The 20,242-nt window shown below is 38.4% G+C and overlaps 1 protein-coding gene across 1 annotated transcript in view; it reads right to left on the bottom strand.

The window, feature by feature from the left end:
- GALK2 (galactokinase 2) overlaps window positions 1-20,242 on the bottom strand; it is a 50,204-nt gene that overhangs the window by 18,350 nt on the left and 11,612 nt on the right. Inside the window, exons 5-7 of the mRNA XM_075432226.1 lie at window positions 19,351-19,497; window positions 6,023-6,121; window positions 3,132-3,284 (exon numbers count right to left, since the gene is read on the bottom strand). Of these exons, the coding sequence (XP_075288341.1) occupies window positions 3,132-3,284; window positions 6,023-6,121; window positions 19,351-19,497 (399 nt within the window). The remainder of the gene's footprint in view (window positions 1-3,131; window positions 3,285-6,022; window positions 6,122-19,350; window positions 19,498-20,242) is intronic.

Raw genomic sequence — 20,242 nt, 5'->3', positions numbered from 1 at the left:
AATCTGCTTCATGGTGCTAAATGATGGGAAATTTTTTCCTCATATTTTAATCCTAATGTTCAGCATCCCCTAGACTTTGTTACCAGAAGTTAAACAGACCTAATTTACAAAAAATAATGTTCTGTAAGGCAACAAAAATGTTTCTACTTCCTTTTTTTAATAAATAATCCCCTGTAGAAATGCATCACGTATTGTCGTATCTGTTCCTTTTTCTCTACTTCAAGGGAGATGCTGTGTTTGAGATGAGCTATCTACGCTTGGGTTTTACAGGTCAAATATTCCAAAAGGAAACTGACCCTGTCAGGCCCATGGGCAGGGCTTTGCTGGAAAGGTCTATATGGCTTATAGCAAATTTCCAATTCTATCGGCACTGGGAAAATTGTTATGGACAAACACAAAAGATTTTTGAAAATAATCTAGCTGCAGCAGCTCAAATTGTAACAGACATAGAACAGAAATGGGAAGAAATCCTATCTATTAAATGTACAAAAGTAATCCCAATACTGATCCCACACTTGGAAATTTTCTTGATGATCTCTGACTAGATGGATTAAAGATGTGGACATCATCCAGCTGGCTCTTAACTGCCAGGATGTAGCATCTGTAGGCCTTATTGTCCTTTATTGTTCAACACAGGCACACTGGAGGACTATAAGTAAATGAGAGGAAAACATACTCAGTAAATGTTGGGACAAATATAAATAAAAGAAAGTCAGACTAGGAATAAGTATAGGACTACTTAGCCCTTATATAGCAACATCACTTTGTTACACTTTACATTTCTATAATGTCATCTGAGCAACTTTCCACATTTAACAAACATTAGTTGGTTGACTATATTCCAGTTGCAGGCATCCTTGGCACCACTCTATAGCTGACCGTGAAGTGAACCACACATGGTGAAGCAGGGGAGAGCACAGCATTCACTAATGCTTATATCCATCCCACAGCACCTACTGTGTGACTTTTCTGGAGTATAAAGTATGAGTGAATTTGCTTTGGAATTGTGAGCAATTCTGCAGAACATAAGCGTCTCTAAACATACTGTTGAGTACAGGAAAGCACTCAGAAGCTACAACAAGAACAGAGAAAGAAAAAAAATAACAAGCAAAAGAATGACTGTCCAGAAGTGACGGGAAAGGAACAGAACCTGAGACAGCTAACTTTGTGGGGATGATCCAGAGCTCACTTGCTGTTGGACAGACTGACATCAAAATGTTCTACACTAATACCAGCGGGGGTATGTTGTGTTGGCATCTTCACTTACATGGAGCTTTCTGCAAACACTATGAAATTCTAGAATGACCTAAAGCAGAAAGAGGGAAAAAAGCCTGTCCTAAGGCACTCACAAATGAGAATTTCTTTTAAAGCATTATTGCGAGGCCCAGCATGTTATTTCGTAGTTCCATTAGCTTAATGGTGCTTAAAAGACTTCCCTGCTTCCACTTACATGCCTGCCTTCCTTCACCCCACTCTGACCTGTTCCTAAAGACAGTCTTTTCCTGGCTCAATATATTTTTATAGTGTGTGCAACTTTCCATCTGGGTAGCATATGTTTAAAAATATACAGGTGTATGTCGTTAGTCTCCTTAAAATCAAGCATCTGCTAAAGGTAACTTTTTAGAAATTGCATCATAGCTAACAGAAACGTAAAAAAAATCATCTTTCCTTACCACCTTTTGAGTTTACTGCACAGGACCAATAATTTAAAGCAATTTAGAAAACTGTGATTCAATTCACAAAATCTCATCTATGGAACAATACTTCAAAAGGTCTTACAGCTTAATGCACTCACTGTAGTTTGCCTTTTAGAATAGATCATCTGTGAAGGCTCTCTGTTTCTTATGCAAAAAAATTTCCAAAAGAAGCTCTTCCTAAAACATTGGCTTAGTCAATTAATTATCCTAAATTAGACTTTTATTAGTTATGCCAGAACCAACACACAGAGAGGTCCTTATCTTGATTTTCTTAATGGCATAAAAATCTTTTCATTCTGTGACAACAGCTCTAACTATGGTAATTGGTGCTCTTATTTTTACCATATACACGTACAATGCAGCTATGCTCTTTCTACTTGAGTTTAAGGCCCATTTAAAAAGTCATCTGAAGTTTAGCTTCCCTCCGCGAAAAATATCTCAGTGCAGTATTTTATAGTACATTTTGTCAGTATCTGATCATCTCTTCAACTCTGAGAGGTTTTTTTTACAATTAACTACCGTAATTTTTCATAGAATTATGATGCCAACAGATGCTCAAAGTACTTTTGAGTATTGTGCAGATTTTGGTCAAATGTTTTGTGGCAACAAGTTCCACCCTGCAGTTTTTAAAACTTTCATCTAGACTTTGTGATCCAAATCCTGTTCTTTCACACAGCACATTCTGTTGGGTGTAGTTGCAGTGAATCTTTATGCTTACTCCTCACTTAATCTAATCAAAGAAAAATCCACTGTATTCATATAACAAACTCAAATCAAACGCTACATCTATATATTCCTAAATGTATGGTCTACAAAATCCAGAATAAAAGTGGAAATTAGATTTTTTTCATGTTCAAATTCCATACATTTTAGAGATAATTGCAAGCTGTAAACTGGCAGCACAACCTAAATGTTGGGTTTTGATTCAAGCCTGTTTTTAAACTTCACACTGACATACATGCTGCTATTCAGCAATTCCAGTATTACTTCCAGGCCTCCAACAAGTAGCTTTGATGTCCTCTAAATCCTAGAAAATACACATCTATTGCCATATATACATATAAACATGTGACCACACTGGTCGCTTTCCATTATTTGTCGTTATTCAGTTTTAATTAGAAACAGTCTATCTTCTTAAATGAGAATATTTTTTTGCTGAAAAATAGACTTATTTCCTCCATTGAAATGTAATACAAAATAAATTGAATAGAACTAAATCACATAGTCTTCTATATAAGGGCACAGTCCTTGCACTTCCATTAAACTTGGCAGGAGTTCTCTTTCTGCAGAGATGGAGGTGTCTGGTTCTGGAAAGAAAAATGCTACTTAAAGTAGCACCTTAGCCAGGTGTTAAAGACATGACTGGTTAGAAGTGGAAAAAAGCACATATTTAGATGAAGGTTTCATTAGAGTTTGACATAAGCCATACGTTACCTTTGTAGCCAGACGACACTCCATTACCCTAATATTGTAATGAGAAGTTGCTGCTTTATTCATTTCAACACAACTGTTAGCAATAACAAACGCTGCTCCACTTGGAAGTCTAACATCGGTTGCCCTCAGAGGACTGAATTCTATCAACTTGGCCTATTGAAAGAAAAAGGAATCGTTAGTTTTAATTTACTACTAACTAAGAGTGCACTTAGTTCTGTAAATCAAATGCAAATTTGCATGTTTTTTCTCTTGAAAATCCAGGGATGGTTAAGGAAAGAAAACTGATATGAAACAGTGAGAAAAGAGGTTTAACCTCATTGGCCAAGCTGTCCATACATTTCAAACCTTTCCCTTGTAGCTGGGTTTTAAAATGTTTCCATTAAGTCTTTGGGTTTTTTCAGCATTTCACAGAACCCCACCCAACCTATTTTTCTTGCCTGTTTAAGACAACAGTTTTTCTTTGATCTACAGAAAAGTACCAGGCCTGGCTGAAGTTAATGTGCGTGCCACTAGAAACAAGGGGCTTCACATTCCCTTCCCCTTCACTGATGTCCATCTCCCCCTTAGTTTTCTGATTTTCCACTAAAACAAAATTAGCTCACAGAGGTACAGAATAGTACCAAAATCTTAGGACTGAGTGGAGAAGGTGATCATGTTACATACGGGCAATCAAGCAAAGAAATGAAATAAAACTATATACAAAACTGTAGTTACTGTCTCCTTCCTTCTGACATAAGAGACTGTCTTGCCTCACAGATGCCTTAGACAGGCTGCATAAGATGTTCCCAACATTTTGTGACCTTTTCATGGAATAAGTTAGGCATCCATTAATTAAATAATTCAGGATGTAATGTAATCAAGAGATTAAATTCACATCTGGTTTTTCATTGGGATAAGTTGTAAATCATGTGCCCTGCTTTGGCTTCTTAGAATAGACTGTAACTCTGCAAGCAGGGACGTCTTACTGCTTTTGGCATTGTTCACCCCCAGAGAGTTCCTTGAGCAGCTAGAGTGCTAAATAAACAATGACAAATCTGTTTGGACATTATGTACAGCATGTGTGTTACTCCCTGCCACTGAGATTCTGGACCACGTCACAAAATCACTATCAAGGCAGACAAGCTTGCTTACATTTAACTAGACCCTTTAAGAACTGCTACATTAGATCAGAATGTACCACTAAGCTGGTCCAGTGTACTGACAGTAGCCATAAATGGCTGTTTAGAGGGAATATAAAAATAGGACATATACAAAGCAATCTTTTTTGGGGGTGTATTTTTCCAGCTTCCCATAAGCAAAGATTACCGGCGGTTATACTTACACTGGAAGACACATCAGACTATTATGTTTAATATCTACAAATAGGCTAATACTCTATCAGTGTATCCAAGAAAGTATTTTTTGAACCCTTTTTAAACTTTCAATTTCCACAACGTACGGTATTTCTCAATTTAACGATGAAATGTTTGGGAAAAAAACACAACAGACCTCCTTGTTTGTTTTTAACAAGCTGCTTGCTAATATCACTGTGTTTCTATTAGGTCTTCTGTTATGAAAAACAGGGAATTATGAATTTACCTTCTCTTACCCATTCAGGGGTTTTACAGAGCTTAAAAACATCACCCTCAAAGATACTTGTTTTCCAAGCTAAAAAGTTTTCAATTATTCAGTCAGTGCTCATATAAAAAAATAGCTTTGATCAATCTCAGTGTCCTTTCCTGTACTTTTCTCATTCTAGTATTTTTTTTTTTAGGTGGGAGGCCAGAACTGCATTCAGCTCCAAGTTCACTGAAGCAGGGGTATTTTCTGGTTTGTTCACAATTTCTTTTCTAATATTTTCTGACATTCTCTTTGCCTTTTTGACCACCACCTCTACATGTCAGAAAAGCCTCCAATTATAAGATCATCTGTGTGTATGCCAGGAAATCTGCTGCTTCCTTCAGCATTTATGTAGCTGCGTGTTTACTACTAACAGTGTAAGTGTGAAGGAAAAGTGTAGAGCAGGTACAGATGATGTGAAATTGAAAATATATGCCTCACAATGGAATTAAATGTTTGGTGCAATTCTAGGAAACAGCTTATTCTCTGTATAAGCTTATCCAAGATATGGCATTAAGGAACATTAAGGAACAAAAGCTGTATAGATATAATACCACAATTATAAGCAAAGCAGTGGTTGTCATGAAACGCTACATTAATTTCAATATAAGTATTTTGACAGGTTTTAGGTTTGAACATTCACAGTCCTGTGCACCTTCTGGGACATCAGATGAACTCCCTTGCAAATTCCACTGCAAGCACTCATGCATAACTTAGCAGGTCCTGTATATCATTGCTAGTCCACCTTCTGTCACCACGTTTAAGACAGCTAAATGCCTTCTACATCAGAATCCAGCCACAGCATTGTCTGGAACTAGTAGAACTGGGAAAAAAACCCTCCTTTGTCTTTGTAACTGGACCTGGCAAAACTTCCTAGAACTGTTTGGTTATAAGAAGCTTCAAGAAAGCATTTTTGTAATAATTATCCCATTTGCACTGAATACAAGGCATACCGACCATTCAGATTTCATTATATGGGAAACATTCGAAGTTTAGCAATGAATTAGCCAAATAGTGTGGAACCTGGTGCTCTTTTAGAGTACTTCTTTCCCTAGGCCTTTTCTTTCCCCCTTCTTGCCATTTCTCACTTTCATCATCTTACTCCTTCAAACTCATCAAACTTCATTGTACACGATTTTATACATATAATTCCTGTTTCATTTGCATACCAATGGTGCTTATTAAGGTATTGCAGTTTCTTGTCTTTCTGCTAGGTAGGTACATATGAAGATATTTTTTATTTACATAAATTAATATTACATTGTTAGTTTAGGTTACAAAGATCCACATACAGTTCCTTCTTCTCCCAGAAAAGAGATCGACTGATCCATTCCTCCACCTTCCGTGCCAATATAACGTTCGCTCTTTGTGCAAATTTCTGCAAGTTCCACCTGCAAAAAACATTAACATGTGAACCTTCAGCCAAGATTAAAGATGATATTCAGACTGGATATAAGGAAGAAATTTTTTACAATGAAGGTGGTGAAACACTGGTACAGGTTGCTCAGAGAGGTGGTCGATGCCCCATCCCTGGAAACGTTCAAGCCCAGGCTGGACAGGGCTCTGAGCAACCTGATCTAGTTGAAGATGTCCCTGGTCCTTGTAAGGGGGTTGGACTAGCTGACCTTTAAAGGTCCCTTCCAATCCACACTATTCTATGATACTTTTAAACGTATGAACTAGTGAGAAAACAAAGTTGATAAAGATAGGGCTGTGAAACCATTGTCTCTCACACACCAAGTAGTGTAAGCTCTTATCAACCAGGATGCCACGTGGCCCCTTTTTCCTTTTGTTCTGGAGCAAAACAGAATCAACTGTTCAGCCTCCACTGGACCCACCATAGACAGATGCTTTTCAAGGTATCCTTGTTTCGATGCTTAACTCTTGTAGCTGTCCTCCTCCCATCTTCCTCATTCACCCCACACCCCTCCATCCAAACAGCCAATATTTTGTTATTAGTTGAATCCATCTATATATGCATCTTGGTACCTTACACAAAAATGGCAAGTTGTTACTTTATACTATTTTAATGCAGTGACTCCATAATCAGAAATTAAATATTGAATCTAACTCAGAAACCCCTTCTCACTGTAAATACTATAATCAGTGAGACATTGGAACAGGCTGCCCAGGGAGGTGGTTGAGTCACCATCCCTGGAGGTGTTTAGAAAACGTGTAGATGTGGCACTTCAGGATATGGTTTAGTAGGAATGGTGGTGTTTGGTGGATGGTTGGACTTGATGATCTTAGAGGTCTTTTCCAACCTATGATTCTATGATTCAGTGGTGCTTGTGATTTCTCCTTGAGCTATTGTACTCTGCTTACATTGTTTACCTGAACTAATTTGTAAACTATATGTGATTTGCATTCTTCTGTGAGATTTTAGGCATATCTTTGTGCATTCTGATACCTAGAGGTCAGAGGACACTATGGGAGGGTGGAATATCACTACCATAACTGTCAAAAATAATAATTTACAGTAAAGCTTTCAGCCATCAGGCCAAGTCAAAACAAAACACAAGAGAAGCCTTGGAGAATGGTCAAAGAACACAGACTAGCCAAAAAGAAGTAGGTCAAAAGGAAAGCATCCATGTCCCCATACTATGACCCCTACCAGTTTGTTCTTCTAAGCACAAGGTAACCACAGGGAAGATGGAAAAGGAACTTTAGAAAAGCTGCAATCCATTTTTCAGTCTGGTGGCAAAGTCAGATTCAGATTCCACGCTAAGGATGTAGCATCCCAGGATTGAAACAAGCTCACCAGCAAGGCAGGGACATAAGCCAGCACACAGCTGTAAAAGGCAGCAGATAGAGGCAGTAAATCACCATCATAACAGAGAGGTATGTGCAGGGTGCCTGCCTGCTTGCTTGCTCAATTTCTGTAATGGCACCACAGACAAAGTTGTAAAATTGGTGCTTTAGATCAATGTAATCAGGCTGAACTGTGTGCAAATACACTCACAACCAACTGACTCAGCTCACAATGCAGTTATAGCCAAAAAGTCTTAGGGTAGTAAGCAGAAGTTACCAAAAAAACATTAATAAAGTTACTCTAAAACTATGCAGACTGGATCTCTTTGAATCAAACATGGTAAATGGCCGCTCACAAGAAAAAGACCATTAATGGGAGAACACAGAAAGTAAAATCAGCAAAGATACTCTCCTTTTCTGCACTGCCTTTCCCTTGTGTATTTTGAAGATGAGCTGAAACAGACATAATGCTTCTTTTATTTTTGTTGAGAAAGTATAGGAACTTCACATATTTTGGTGTTATTTCTTTTTAACAAAAGCCATTTCACAGTGCCTGACTTTTGCTGAAGATCAAATTCATCAAAATTCATTTTTTCTCCCCTGTCCCATGTCCACTCCAAGCAGTCCCACTTCCAGTTTGAACCTTAGACCTCTTCATCCCATCAATGGAAGTTTAACATCCAGTCACTATGGATGGCTCCACTACAAGTTGGAAGTAATCCTGAATGAAATGCTAACAAATGTAATGATGCTTTTTTTCCCTCCATTCAATGCTAAAATACTCAGCAGCAGCTCCACAGAAAAGAAAGAACAAACCTCCATGCACAGCAGTCTCTAGATGCTCACTCCTTTCTACATGTGAAGGCACGCCTATTTACAAACATCTGTTGCTGGGATGTGGAAATGCCGGCACATTTCAGGCAGTTCTGCTAAACCTGCCTTTCGCCCCTCTGAGAACAGAGCAATACCACATCCCTGATTTTTGTAGCCACTGGCAGAAGACATCAGACTGGAGTTCATGAATATTACTCACTGGCAGCAACAGAAACTTCTCCACACGGGCTGCAAAGACCATGCCAGCACACTGGTCACGCATACTTAAATAGGAGCTGTGGCTGTGCAAACCTGGCCTGAAGTACACCTCCTGAGGTACTCACAATATATATCCCACTCTTGGGCACACCTGCCTGAGGTATTATTTCATCTGCAATTGCCAGACGAAGCTTTGCAAAGTCAGAAATTAAGCATTTCACCCTTCATTTATTCTGGCTGCATGTCATCTCCATATACACATCAGCTACCACTTGATTGCTTAAATCGTTTAGACTTTATGAGCCTGGGCTTATTAAATAAGTACCAGGAGAAGTCTTGCAGAGGAAGAATGTTAACAATCAGGACAGTGCCACTCCCCGGTCCCATTACATGGCCTGGTGAATTGTGCCTGGTTAGCACTGGGCCTTGCTTCGTCCCAGCTCACCAGCTGTCCAGCTGCGTATGCTGGGCTAACAGCGCTATTTGAGCTTGAGCAACTTTTGTTTTGAAACCCAGCAAGGATTGGCAGGACCACCAAGTAGTAACTGGCAAGGGTTGAGAAGAATCCTCTCCACAAGACAGCCCAAGGCATCCCTGAAACATTATTTGGTTTCTAATTTAAACAGGCCCTTGCTGACACAGGCTGGCCTTCTAATACTAGGATGAGAAGCATGTGAATGGAGAGGAAATCATCATCTGTATAGAAAGCAGTTTCTACTTACTACTGAGACAAATGGACAAATGTTTGCCTTTCTGCTAAAATGAGTGAAAGGGCAAAGTTCAGAGGAACTGAATTGTAGCATTGGAAACTAATGTGAAGACTAAACTGGAGAGCCTTGTGTACGCATTTGATACTTGGAAAAGGATGGTCATAAGACCGAAACAGTGAACCGAACGTCAGGAGGTCTGGGCTCAATTTCTAGCTCCACATTAAGTTTCTTGTGATTCAGGGAAAGTCCCTTTAATTCATCATGGCTCCATTTCCTCAATAAAAGGAGGAGTACCATCCCCCTCTTTGTAGTTAGTAATTGCTGCTTGGGATTCTTAAGATGATAATGCCATAAATCTGTGTGACGTCATTACTAGAAACTGAAAAAAACACATTTTGCTACAGAAGTTCTCTGACTTTAGGCTTCCACAGAAAATATGCTTAAGGAAAAAATTTGCTAGAATCATGTAATAAAAGGAAATAACTTTTGCCTATCTCAGAGCAATGCCTTGTTTCCATTCAATTCACAACACTCAGCAGCTCTTTAGGGCAGGGATCGTTTGAATCATCTGTTATTTATATCTCTCTGTAGTGTATGCCTCACCTGTAAAAATACAGAGCTTCTCAGATCTCAGATTTCACTGCACAATTTGGCAATATTTCAAATGTATGTCTGAACAATACCTGGGCAGGCATCACCTTCCTCTTCCTGGCTGCACTGCAGTTCCTGCAGAGAAGTAACTAAGCATTCTTGTAGCCACATTTAGGGAAACCACACCCCAGGCTACACCACAGCATCACCTCCCAGGCAGGCAGGTCAGAGGGGGCCAGATACTCCATTGTAGGGTTCAAAGTGCAACTGTTATTTGTGTAAAATAAACAATGTCACTCCTACTGAGTTCCGCTGGATTCCTAAACAGGCATTCTTGTAGAGCTAGGTAAAAGCAGGCACTTGTTCTTCAAGAAGAACCATGAGAAATATGCAGACAGAATAAACCCCATCTGGACATAGACTACACTTCCATCCCACATATTCTGATCCGTGCGGCAGGTCACTTTGAGCCAACCACAAAACAACTAGTTCTATGCACCCAAGACTCATTAGCATGTTTTTTTCCATTCCTAAAGCAGTATTTCAAAAACACTACTAAATCATAATTTAGGTCTTCATAGAATTTTACAGACTTTACTTTAAAAGCATTCCTATAAGGCTGCTGTTATCTTCAATTTAGAGATAGCACAGATATTTACATGATTTGTTCAAAGTCAAGTGAATCCATCACAAAGCTGAAACAAGAATTCAAAATCCTGCTATTTCCAGTATGGTGGCTTATTTCTCTGAAGAGTATGGTCTCAGGGAAACCTTTGCAGGGTGGATTTAAAATCTTTTCAAGATGGTGGCAATGAAAACTGGAACAAAAAGACACTAAAATCAAAGTAAAAAAGGGTCTGAATAGTAGCATTATGACTCTAGAAAAAAATTACTTAAATCAGATGAATCAAAAATTTCCAACTGTTCTGTGATCCACATATGCTACTGCCCTCTGAATTTCTGTATTGTTCCAGGAAGTTGTTCCAACAGGACTGGCTAGGCCAGGCCATCATTTGTGAATAATAACTATCATGAGGACAGTAAGTCCTAAGCCGTCATCTACACTATTAACCAAGCAAAGTGATATCTTTAATGTAGTAATTAAAAAAGTAAAGCTCAAATATCAGGAGATGTTTCCTTTGATCTCGCTCGCCCACCCCTACCCCCCCAGTAACCCTAGCCAAGAAGGGAAGTGGATACAATGCCCATGAGTAAGTAATGGATTGTCAGCTAGCTAAAATTCATTAAAAGACTTGGGTTGGAATAAAAATATAGAATATCAACATAAAAGCAGCCTTTGTGGGTCAAACCAATGCCACTTCTAGTTCTGTATCTTGTACCTGAAAGAGGGCTCTTACTATGGACCAAAGGCCAAGGATAGATTGTATTTCCCCATAATGTTATCTTTTGATAAAGGACTTCCTGAGCTGCATGTGAATTCTGCACACTTAGTCACCAACAATGGATTTCTTATATATGAACTTGTCCAGGCTTCCTTTTAACTCACTCAAAATTTTAACATGATCCAGTAACAAGGACTTCTACAACTTGTCAGGTGAAGAACTATCTCCTTTTGTTGATTATTAGCATGCGCTTGACTAGCTTCATTTAATACCTTCTGGCTCTTATAATGTGAGGGGTAACGAACGATTGATTTCCATCCACTTCATCAATTACATTCATCATTTTATGGACCTCTATCCTTTCAGTGCCTTTTTCCAAAGAGTCCTAGCTTACTTTTATGGAGGTCATTCTATACCTTTGATAATCCATGTGGGTTTTCCCTGAATCTTTTCCAGTTTAGCTACCTTGGTTGGTAAGAAGGGAGAGAGGCAGACTTGCAGGTTTTCTTAGACTACCTTAGAGAAAATGTCACTGTATCTTTTGCTATTTTTAAGTGACAAATGAGCCACATAAAATGTGTGTTAATTAGTGTTGACATAGACATATGGTTATGCAACCTCAACCAGTTCAGCACTACTATTCCACCTCATTCTCTGAGGTTACCGTCCTGACACCATAGTCGACAGCAGGGATTATGTGACCACATCAGCCGCTCCTGTGCAAAGTCCCTTTGTTTAAACCTGCTTTGCAGTGGCACGGCTGAAGCAAACTGTTCCCTTTTGCTGACTGTAGCAAGGTCTGTAACGATGAGCAATAGCAAGCAGTGAAGCTGGGATGGAAACTTAAATATCTAAAGTTAGTCCAGCAATACCCTGAGCAATTTTGTACAAATGGTCTGTTCAGCCTCCCAGCACGGGAGAGGGATGAGCGTAACATGACAGTAGTAGTAGTTGGTAGGTGAGTTAAACCTTGAAATCTCCCTGGTGATCTGTCAAGAAACACTAAATATTGCAGCTTTTGAACGCCAGACCCAATATGATACATACAAACACAAACAGTCCTTTTATATCTGTTGGCAAGTACATATGCCAGGTTGGCTGTGCTTCCATGGGAAATGTTTAGTGTGAGTTATGTGATATATTCAGTTTAACACTTTTGTTGTTTATTCAACAAAAAAAGATACAACATATTAAATGAGAAGATTCATTATTAAAACAATACAAAGCAACATCATTAGGAGTAGAATCTCAGTGCATATAATTCACTCACTTGCCTAATAAGCAATTAAGCACGAAGAAATTTGTGTGAAGTAATAATCTATTTAAGGAAGCTGCTGTCTCTCAAGGATTTCAAAACTGAACTCTTCCGTTTTAGACAACTTTAGCTGGAGCGCTTGGAAAAATCTAAAACTAACAATGTACCAGATTTTATTTTTTTCAGGCTGTTCCTTTTCAGAAGCTTAATTCTAAAGTCTGCTCAGCATGTATCCTATTGCAGGGGGCAGCACTTACCAGTTTGTCTACCAGGCCACTGGTCCCCATGTGCAGACCTAGGCTAGCCTTTGATCTAAGAGCTCTACTAACTACCTCTGGTTTTTGTTTGAAACAATTTAAGGTTCTCCCTGATAAGGAGCAAGTCAATCTTGGGTTACAAAGAAAGAAATTACTACCACTTATAAACTGTCTTATCTTCGAGCCACAAGATTTCCTATCCAGCATGCAGAAAGTCTAATCTGGGAAATCATATTAGTGGAGATATAATTTAGGTCTGACAAAGAAGGGTTGTGATTTTTTATGATTAGTTGCCTTATGCGTAGTTACTCTAGATGGAGAGATTTCTTGTAATAACAACTTGTCAATAGGTCTACGTCTACATCATGTTACCCTGTTTTGGATTTTTAATGGAAAAAGTGGGTTTTCAGTAAAATGATACTTTTCACTAGTATATATTGTGCTCTGCTTGTTTACTTTTCAATATGAAACACCTAAAATTCAGGTTGGTATTTTCAACTGAGTATTTCTGGTCTTTCAAAAATGTTTAAGAACTGATAAAAGAGTATTTTTTCTGACTATTTCCAGGCACAGTGCAACATTGTGTTAGATTTGGCCACATATACTCTGATACTTCAGCAGCATGATAAATTATGAACCACCCAATACAGCTCATTTGATTCTCTGTTGCCCCATCATTTATTTTAGTTTATCTCAGTTTGATGTTATTGATAATGAACATGAAGGCCTAAATGTACAAAGGTATTTAGATATCTGAGGAATAATGAAAGTGAACAGATGATCACTTACTTACAAAAAGCTTCCTAAAAATAGAAGCCTAAAGAATTATCTGAGAACAGATAAGGGAGTTTCACCTTTAATAGTCCCCCTGCTCACAAAGAGGCCAAGGGCCAACTGCTCTGATTTTCACTCATGCAATGGGTCTGGACAGTATGTAAACTGTGACAGAATTTGTCCCTATATAACTGTCACTGTCAATATGCTCCATGCCAGTGATCAATGCCTTTCAATCTCACACAGACCTTTAAAGAAGTAAATTTGTGTAAGAATAAACCCCTTAAAAGAGTAAGACAATTAGTGAGTAGGAGACAGGCAACTATTTGTTAGTAAAACAGAATTAGTGTTGCTTGGTATTTTTTTGGAACAGCTCACCTTACATTACGCAGAAACTTGATATATACAAATCCAGAATGACAGCAGCCAAAATAAAGCAACCTTCTCTATAAAATGATAGTATTAAATTACATCTGCCTCAGTGGTTTTATGTAAGTTCACTTTGGCCAAAGTTAAATGTGCCAGATTTTCTATATATAACAATGCAGGAGTAGTGATAGCTAATCTTTAAAATAAAAAAAAACAATTTTCTGCCTGTTTTAAATTTTATTGTTTGTGAAGGGAAGCTCTGTGAAGAAAACACATTTGTTAATATGAGTTATTTTTAGACTGTCATTTTCAGTGCTCCAAAAGTCTCTTCAGCATGCAAATTTAAGTAACTGGAGTATTTAAATATCAATTGAGCCAAAAGTCCTGTGCGCACATTTACTCTCTCTACGGCAATACAGTAATGGTTCCCCAATGCACGTTCATTAACAGTTTTGCCCATTTAATCTGAAAAGTCAGACTCAGTCTGCTGCTTCCCTTTACAACAAATAATGTTGGTCATTTTATGGCAAATTTAGTGTAGATTTTGTACGAAATTCTACAAGGTTTGGTTCACAGCACACAGGACTAAAAACAGAGAAGCAGCATTTATATATGAAGATGAGTATCTTACAATAAGAAGAAAACATTCTCTATCACTTAAGGCATATTTAAAGTCTAGTTAGATGTTGATTTTTTTTTAACCCGTGCATGTTTTATACATATGTATATATGTACGAAAATAACTTCTGAAATGTAAGGCACTGTTTCATTCATTAAGGTATAAAATGATGCCCAAATTTTGAGGTTATTTTTACCACCAGGAATGTCCTTATTTTTAATATCTGGTCTTGACTAGGAATAGATTGCTGAAAGTTACCATCTGCTTCCAGTTTGCATACAAAATCGCAATTAGCTAAACTTCATATATGCTTTGCAAGGTAATTATGCTTACGTTTTTCCAAAATGGGAAAATATTTGTCAGATAGTATCTGTATGTCCTCATAAGCACAGCAATCTTAGCTTGACTTCATCTGCCCTCTAACATGCTCAAATAGAAGGTTATCTGTTTGGTTGATGAGAGATTATGGCCTTTGATTACCACTGGTCCAAAGTACTCTGTTTCTCCCTGATTACAAACGTACATAGTCAAACTTCACAAGTTAAAGAACCCTGGTTTTTAATTCCACAGGGAGAAAGAACTTTAACATTTCTCAGTATTAATGGTACTTTAAGATACAATATCAATGCGCCATTTTTTGTGTAAGCAATTCAAGCTTCTCATATAAATAACCTGAGCATGAATCTATCAAACATTTTTGATGCAGCAATAGTATAAAATAATCCTAACCACTATTATCAGCATACTTTATTAATTTCAAAGCCACACTATCAATATGAATACTCACAGATTTTCTTGCCAGATACCTAGATATTAAAACCCTACTGCACATCAGAAAAATTATTAGGAAGTGAAGAAGTATTCAATTAAAGCCTTTTCCTTATTATACACAGGCTTCAGAAACAAAGTAGAAAGGATTCCAGTTGGCGCATCTATTCTCCCACTGAAATCAGTGACATTACCAGGTATTGTAACTGTTGAAATACAGGACAATGTTGAATGTTTTGAAAATCCCACCCTCACATTCATCTGAGACATAGTTTGAGAAAACTGAAGCCAATGGACATTGGGCCATTACAGATCAGTTTTAGGTCCTTTATTTATCATTTTGTCTGACTTAGATTTTTCTCAGTCTAGGTAGAGCAAAATATAATTTAACTTCCTATGCTCAACTTTTCACATTAAATTAAATAAACCCTATTCACTTTTGATCTATTTTTCCCAATAAGCATGTGCACAGTTGCTCAGCCTTAAGCAACAGAAAAAATGTTAGGGTGGCTGAACAGAACTTAGTACCACAAGATTTAACATTTGGACAGCAACACTATCATCACACTTTTCAAGTAAATCTAGTTATTCTAAAGTACTGAGTGATTTTCTGTACTCATTAATTCCTACCATGAAACACAAAGCTGGGACAATTTAGAGTATTATTCTATTTCCTTTACAGAAAGTATCTTCTCCTAATGAAAGTTGTACAAAAGACTGATTTTGGAACAGTAAAGTCAAAATCACTTTAAAATCAAAAGCTAATACTGAGCACTTCTTTAAGTGATGCCAACACATTCTTAGACTAGTATCCTGTTTGGAGGAGAAAAATGGATTATTTTTAAAGATCGCATTCTAAGTTTTCCATCTTGTTATTTGAATGCTATTGCACTGCTGCAACTGGTTAGCACTGCACATCTGGCTGAATTGTCTTGGACTGGTATTTCCCCTAAACTATTGTGTATGTGTGTGATGGGTTTTTAAAAAAAAATATTGTACGCACACGGAAACAATGCCCTATTGCAGTCTGCTACACCAATAATTAGTGAGAGCATTTTTTTTTTCTTATTTTGTTTTCAACGTCAAAAAAGTGCTATTTTTAAAGTAAGCCACCATGAAATTCTAGCCATGCTTTTACAATGTTTTTCATTTGAGGCTCTTAATCTCATAGGCCCAAACTTCACACTGGAAGTGTTATCTCATAAAAGCTCTAAATTTCAATGACTTTTACTCAACAGCTACTATTTTAAACTTACATTTGTCAGGAAAAGGAGCATGTAACTCAAATATTCTCATAAAAATAGTTTCACAGAATCAAAACAGATAAATGTTCCATTCAGTAAAAGGTCAATTTTTCATAACTTTGGCTACAGAAGCCCTACAGTTCAGCCAAATTTGATTCCAAAGCCAAAAGTTTCTATGTCCTGCTGCTACATACCATCGTATTAAGATTTTGCAAAGTCCATCAGACTAATGAGGGGCAAAAAGTCAATCTTTTCTCATAAAATTACCACCACAACCAAATACTGTTACTTACAAATACTATCATTTACAACTTCTGCAGCTCTTAAGCCTTTGGAAAAAAAAAAAAAAAAGATGGAGGGGAGAGGTAAAGTGGTATTTCTTCTTGAAAAATAAACAAACACATAAATATCCAGAGCCCTAAAAATGCAAGGTCCTGGTTTGCTTTCTAGTAGAAAGGATCTGGAAATCCCCTATTTCTGGTCAGCTAAGAATTCCCCTGCCATGGGGGAGCTCCCAGCTGATACACAGCCAGCATTACTGGATCCTGCACAGATACCATTTGACACCAGCACAGAATACATTAGGAGCTGGAAAGAAGTGGCCAGAGCACGTTTTATACTTCTGAGGGCTCACATGCCTAGATTGCTCTAATTTATACTTAGACTAGCTCTGCCTTATACGAGACAGTTCTGCGAGGCTAAGCATAAATTCAGCGCAACAGAGAGTCTGGATTTAGCTAGATATAAGAGGTCTCTAATACTAAATCATAAATTAGCCAAGAACACTGAGCTTGTTTTTACTGTCCTGTAAGATTAGGGGAAACTTACAGCCTAGACAAAAGTAATTAGTCTTCAGAGCTGTCATCCTCTGTCTTAATCACCACAACCAGGTGTCTTGGTCTATGCAAGCACACTAAATCTTGGATATGTTCTTAACTGCTCCTATGTTGGCTATTGGGAATGCTCATCTGTACATTAATTGCTCATTTTTCATCACAAGTGCAAAATATTTGGCTGCAGACAGCAGGATTTCCTGACAAAAATGTGCAATTGTGTCTCTTGTGTTTGTTCAACTATATATGAGACACAAAATTAACTTTCAGCACATTTTTCAACCAGCAAGCAAAAGAGATTCTGGGTTGATTGAACAGGACACATGAGGAGAAGGAAAGACATTCAGCAGAGTCTCTGTCTTTCTTCTGTTCCTCCACAAGTTTCTATGAAAATGCCAAAAGAAGTTTTGCACCTTTCGTTAGAACAGGTCTGGCATAATGCTGGCCAGTACTCCCAGGCCATATGTAAATTCAGCTCAAGATACACACTGTATCATTTATTCTCTGAAGGAAGCTGTGCAGTATTTCTTGGAGTAATGAAAACCTGGCTTCTGGTTTCCCAGATAGAGATTCTACTACCTAGTAAAATTTGGGCTGTTTGACTTCTGTCAGTTTTATGGATTTTGCAGATACCATATTTCTGAACACATGCACTCCAGCGATTTTGATCAGTAGTTCCCAAGCTTAGCTCATTGGGTTACCACTGTCAGAGATGGTGCTGACCTGCGATAAGACCATCTATGCAAAACCAAAAGCTTCTTGCCAGGCCAGGTGCACATGTATAAAAAAGCATGTCTGTCACCTCCAACCCTCCTAATGCAAAGTCTCCTTTATCAAAGTGGGATCCTCCATTCCGTGTTTTCATCTACCATTGCACTACACGTCTCACCTCACAAACTACAGCCCCTGATAAGTGTCCAGTCCCTTACTTACCTTCTGACCACACATCGCACCAACACAAAGCAGGGTGACAGTGACTGTTGCCACATTGTTCTACATAAAAAAGCCACCCTGCCTCACCAGCCCTGCTTCTTGCAGCCTTAACCCTGCTTGATACCTTCCTGAGCACTGTAAGCTGTGGCATGGGGGATGGAGCATTTACTGCTAAGCAGATTGCTGAGGCTGCAGTTAGATAGAGAAGCAAGTCACAACTAATCAGCAAAAACCTTCTGTATGGGTCTGTTTACCTCATGGCTCAGGTAAGTGCTTGTATACAAGCACACTTAACAGCTGCCATCATTATGTACCACTTGAAGTTGGCTTTGTACCACAATTTGGGAATGTCTGCCTTAGACAATAGGCACAAATATGCTTAACAGTCACATTTAGATCCGTTCTTTTCTCTTCCTGACAATGTTCTAATTTAAAATCCTAGTTTCACTTAACCAGACATTTTTACTGGAGAGAACTTCATTCCCAGATGGCACCTTCAAGGACCATGACTCCTCCAGAAATTTCTATTACGTGAGCCAAATTCTGCTAACAGTTGTACTGCCAACAGGTCACATACTTGGGGTTTGTTTTTAGACTAATGTTTGTTTTAAAAAGGAATACATTTTGGATTGTAAATATGTTCATTCCAGAAAAACTGTGAAGAGAATAAGGAGAGTCAGATGGAAGAATTTTACCTCTACTTTGTGCTGATTATATAATTTATCAAGAAATTGTTCCACCGGCCTCCAACAGATGCTCGGCTGTTAAAGCCATGAAAAGTCATTCAGGGAGAGGGTAAAGGCCTCGGGGGTGGGGTCCACATGCTTCAGCACATATATCCTCAGTCCTGGCCTGCAGATAGCACATCTGGTCCAGGCATGGACCTGACGGTTGGCCAAAACACAGGCTTAGAATAATGCTCGTTTTTTCAGCTTTAATGTAAGCCTGTTTGCTTGCCAAATTCAAATCCTGCCAAAATTTGGCCAAAGATGTTTGCTCAATTGTGCAATATCTTAAGTTTATATCCAACAACTCTTTGCAAAAACAATTGTATCGTGTTTTTAATGTTTACAGGCATTAACAATATTTAATTTTAAGTAGAATTTTACTGCTGACACTCTCGTGTTTTACAGTAAATTACCTTAGAGAGGGTTTTTCCATTAGCTCTTAGTGTCACGAGTCCTGCACAGCACACCAAAGCACTGGAGCTAGAGAGACCAGAACTTGGAGGGATGGTTCCATCTAGCAGACAATTCATTCCAGTTGGGTTGTTAAGACCAAAATGTTCCTAACAATGAAAAAATAAACAATCTCAGTTTCAAGTACAGACAGGCTCAGGCTTGCAATTATCTGATACTTAGAAAGAGAATCTTTCTGCTGAGTTGCTGGAACCAAGGACCTGCTTCTGGTATCTCCAAAAGAAAGCAAAATTTTCATTCTATTCCTGAAGAACAAAGCCAATGGTAGGGCTTCAGCCAAAGGTATGTCTGCAATTTCTGTACACAAACATATATGAGCTGACAGAACTGTACCCCAAGGAGAATTCAGTATGGGCTAAATGCCCAAGAATTTACCAAGCTTCTTGGGTGGGTTTTGCAGCAACTGGTTCTACTATGAGCTGCTGTGGTGACAATACCAGAGGTTACCAACCATTTTACACCCCACTATTGCCCTTTTCTCCACAGGTCCTCACTTAAGGCATCCTGCAGAGCTTAAGGTCCATTTTATGCTTCGCTTCTAATGCCAGCATGTGGTATTAGGGAGCCACATCACGCCAATGGGGAACTAGTAGCCATGCAGCTGTATTCAAAGCCAGATACACCCCCATCTCCTGAAGCACCCACAGGACTGGCACTGAGAAAACCACAATGGTACTGAAAGACACTATGCTTTTGGAGGCACAAAGTCTTACCTACCAGTGGTGATGGCCTCTGTCACACTATTTTTAGAATAAAGTTTAAAATATTTTTATATACATGACAGTTATCACATATAACACGTTTAATCCAGAAGTCACAAATCCTCACGTACAT

Source organism: Opisthocomus hoazin, chromosome 10 (genome assembly GCF_030867145.1).
Source record: "Opisthocomus hoazin isolate bOpiHoa1 chromosome 10, bOpiHoa1.hap1, whole genome shotgun sequence".
Classification (NCBI taxonomy): Eukaryota; Metazoa; Chordata; class Aves; order Opisthocomiformes; family Opisthocomidae; genus Opisthocomus; species Opisthocomus hoazin.
Note: the sequence above shows the minus strand (reverse complement) of the source record. Positions and strands in the feature narration are given on the sequence as shown.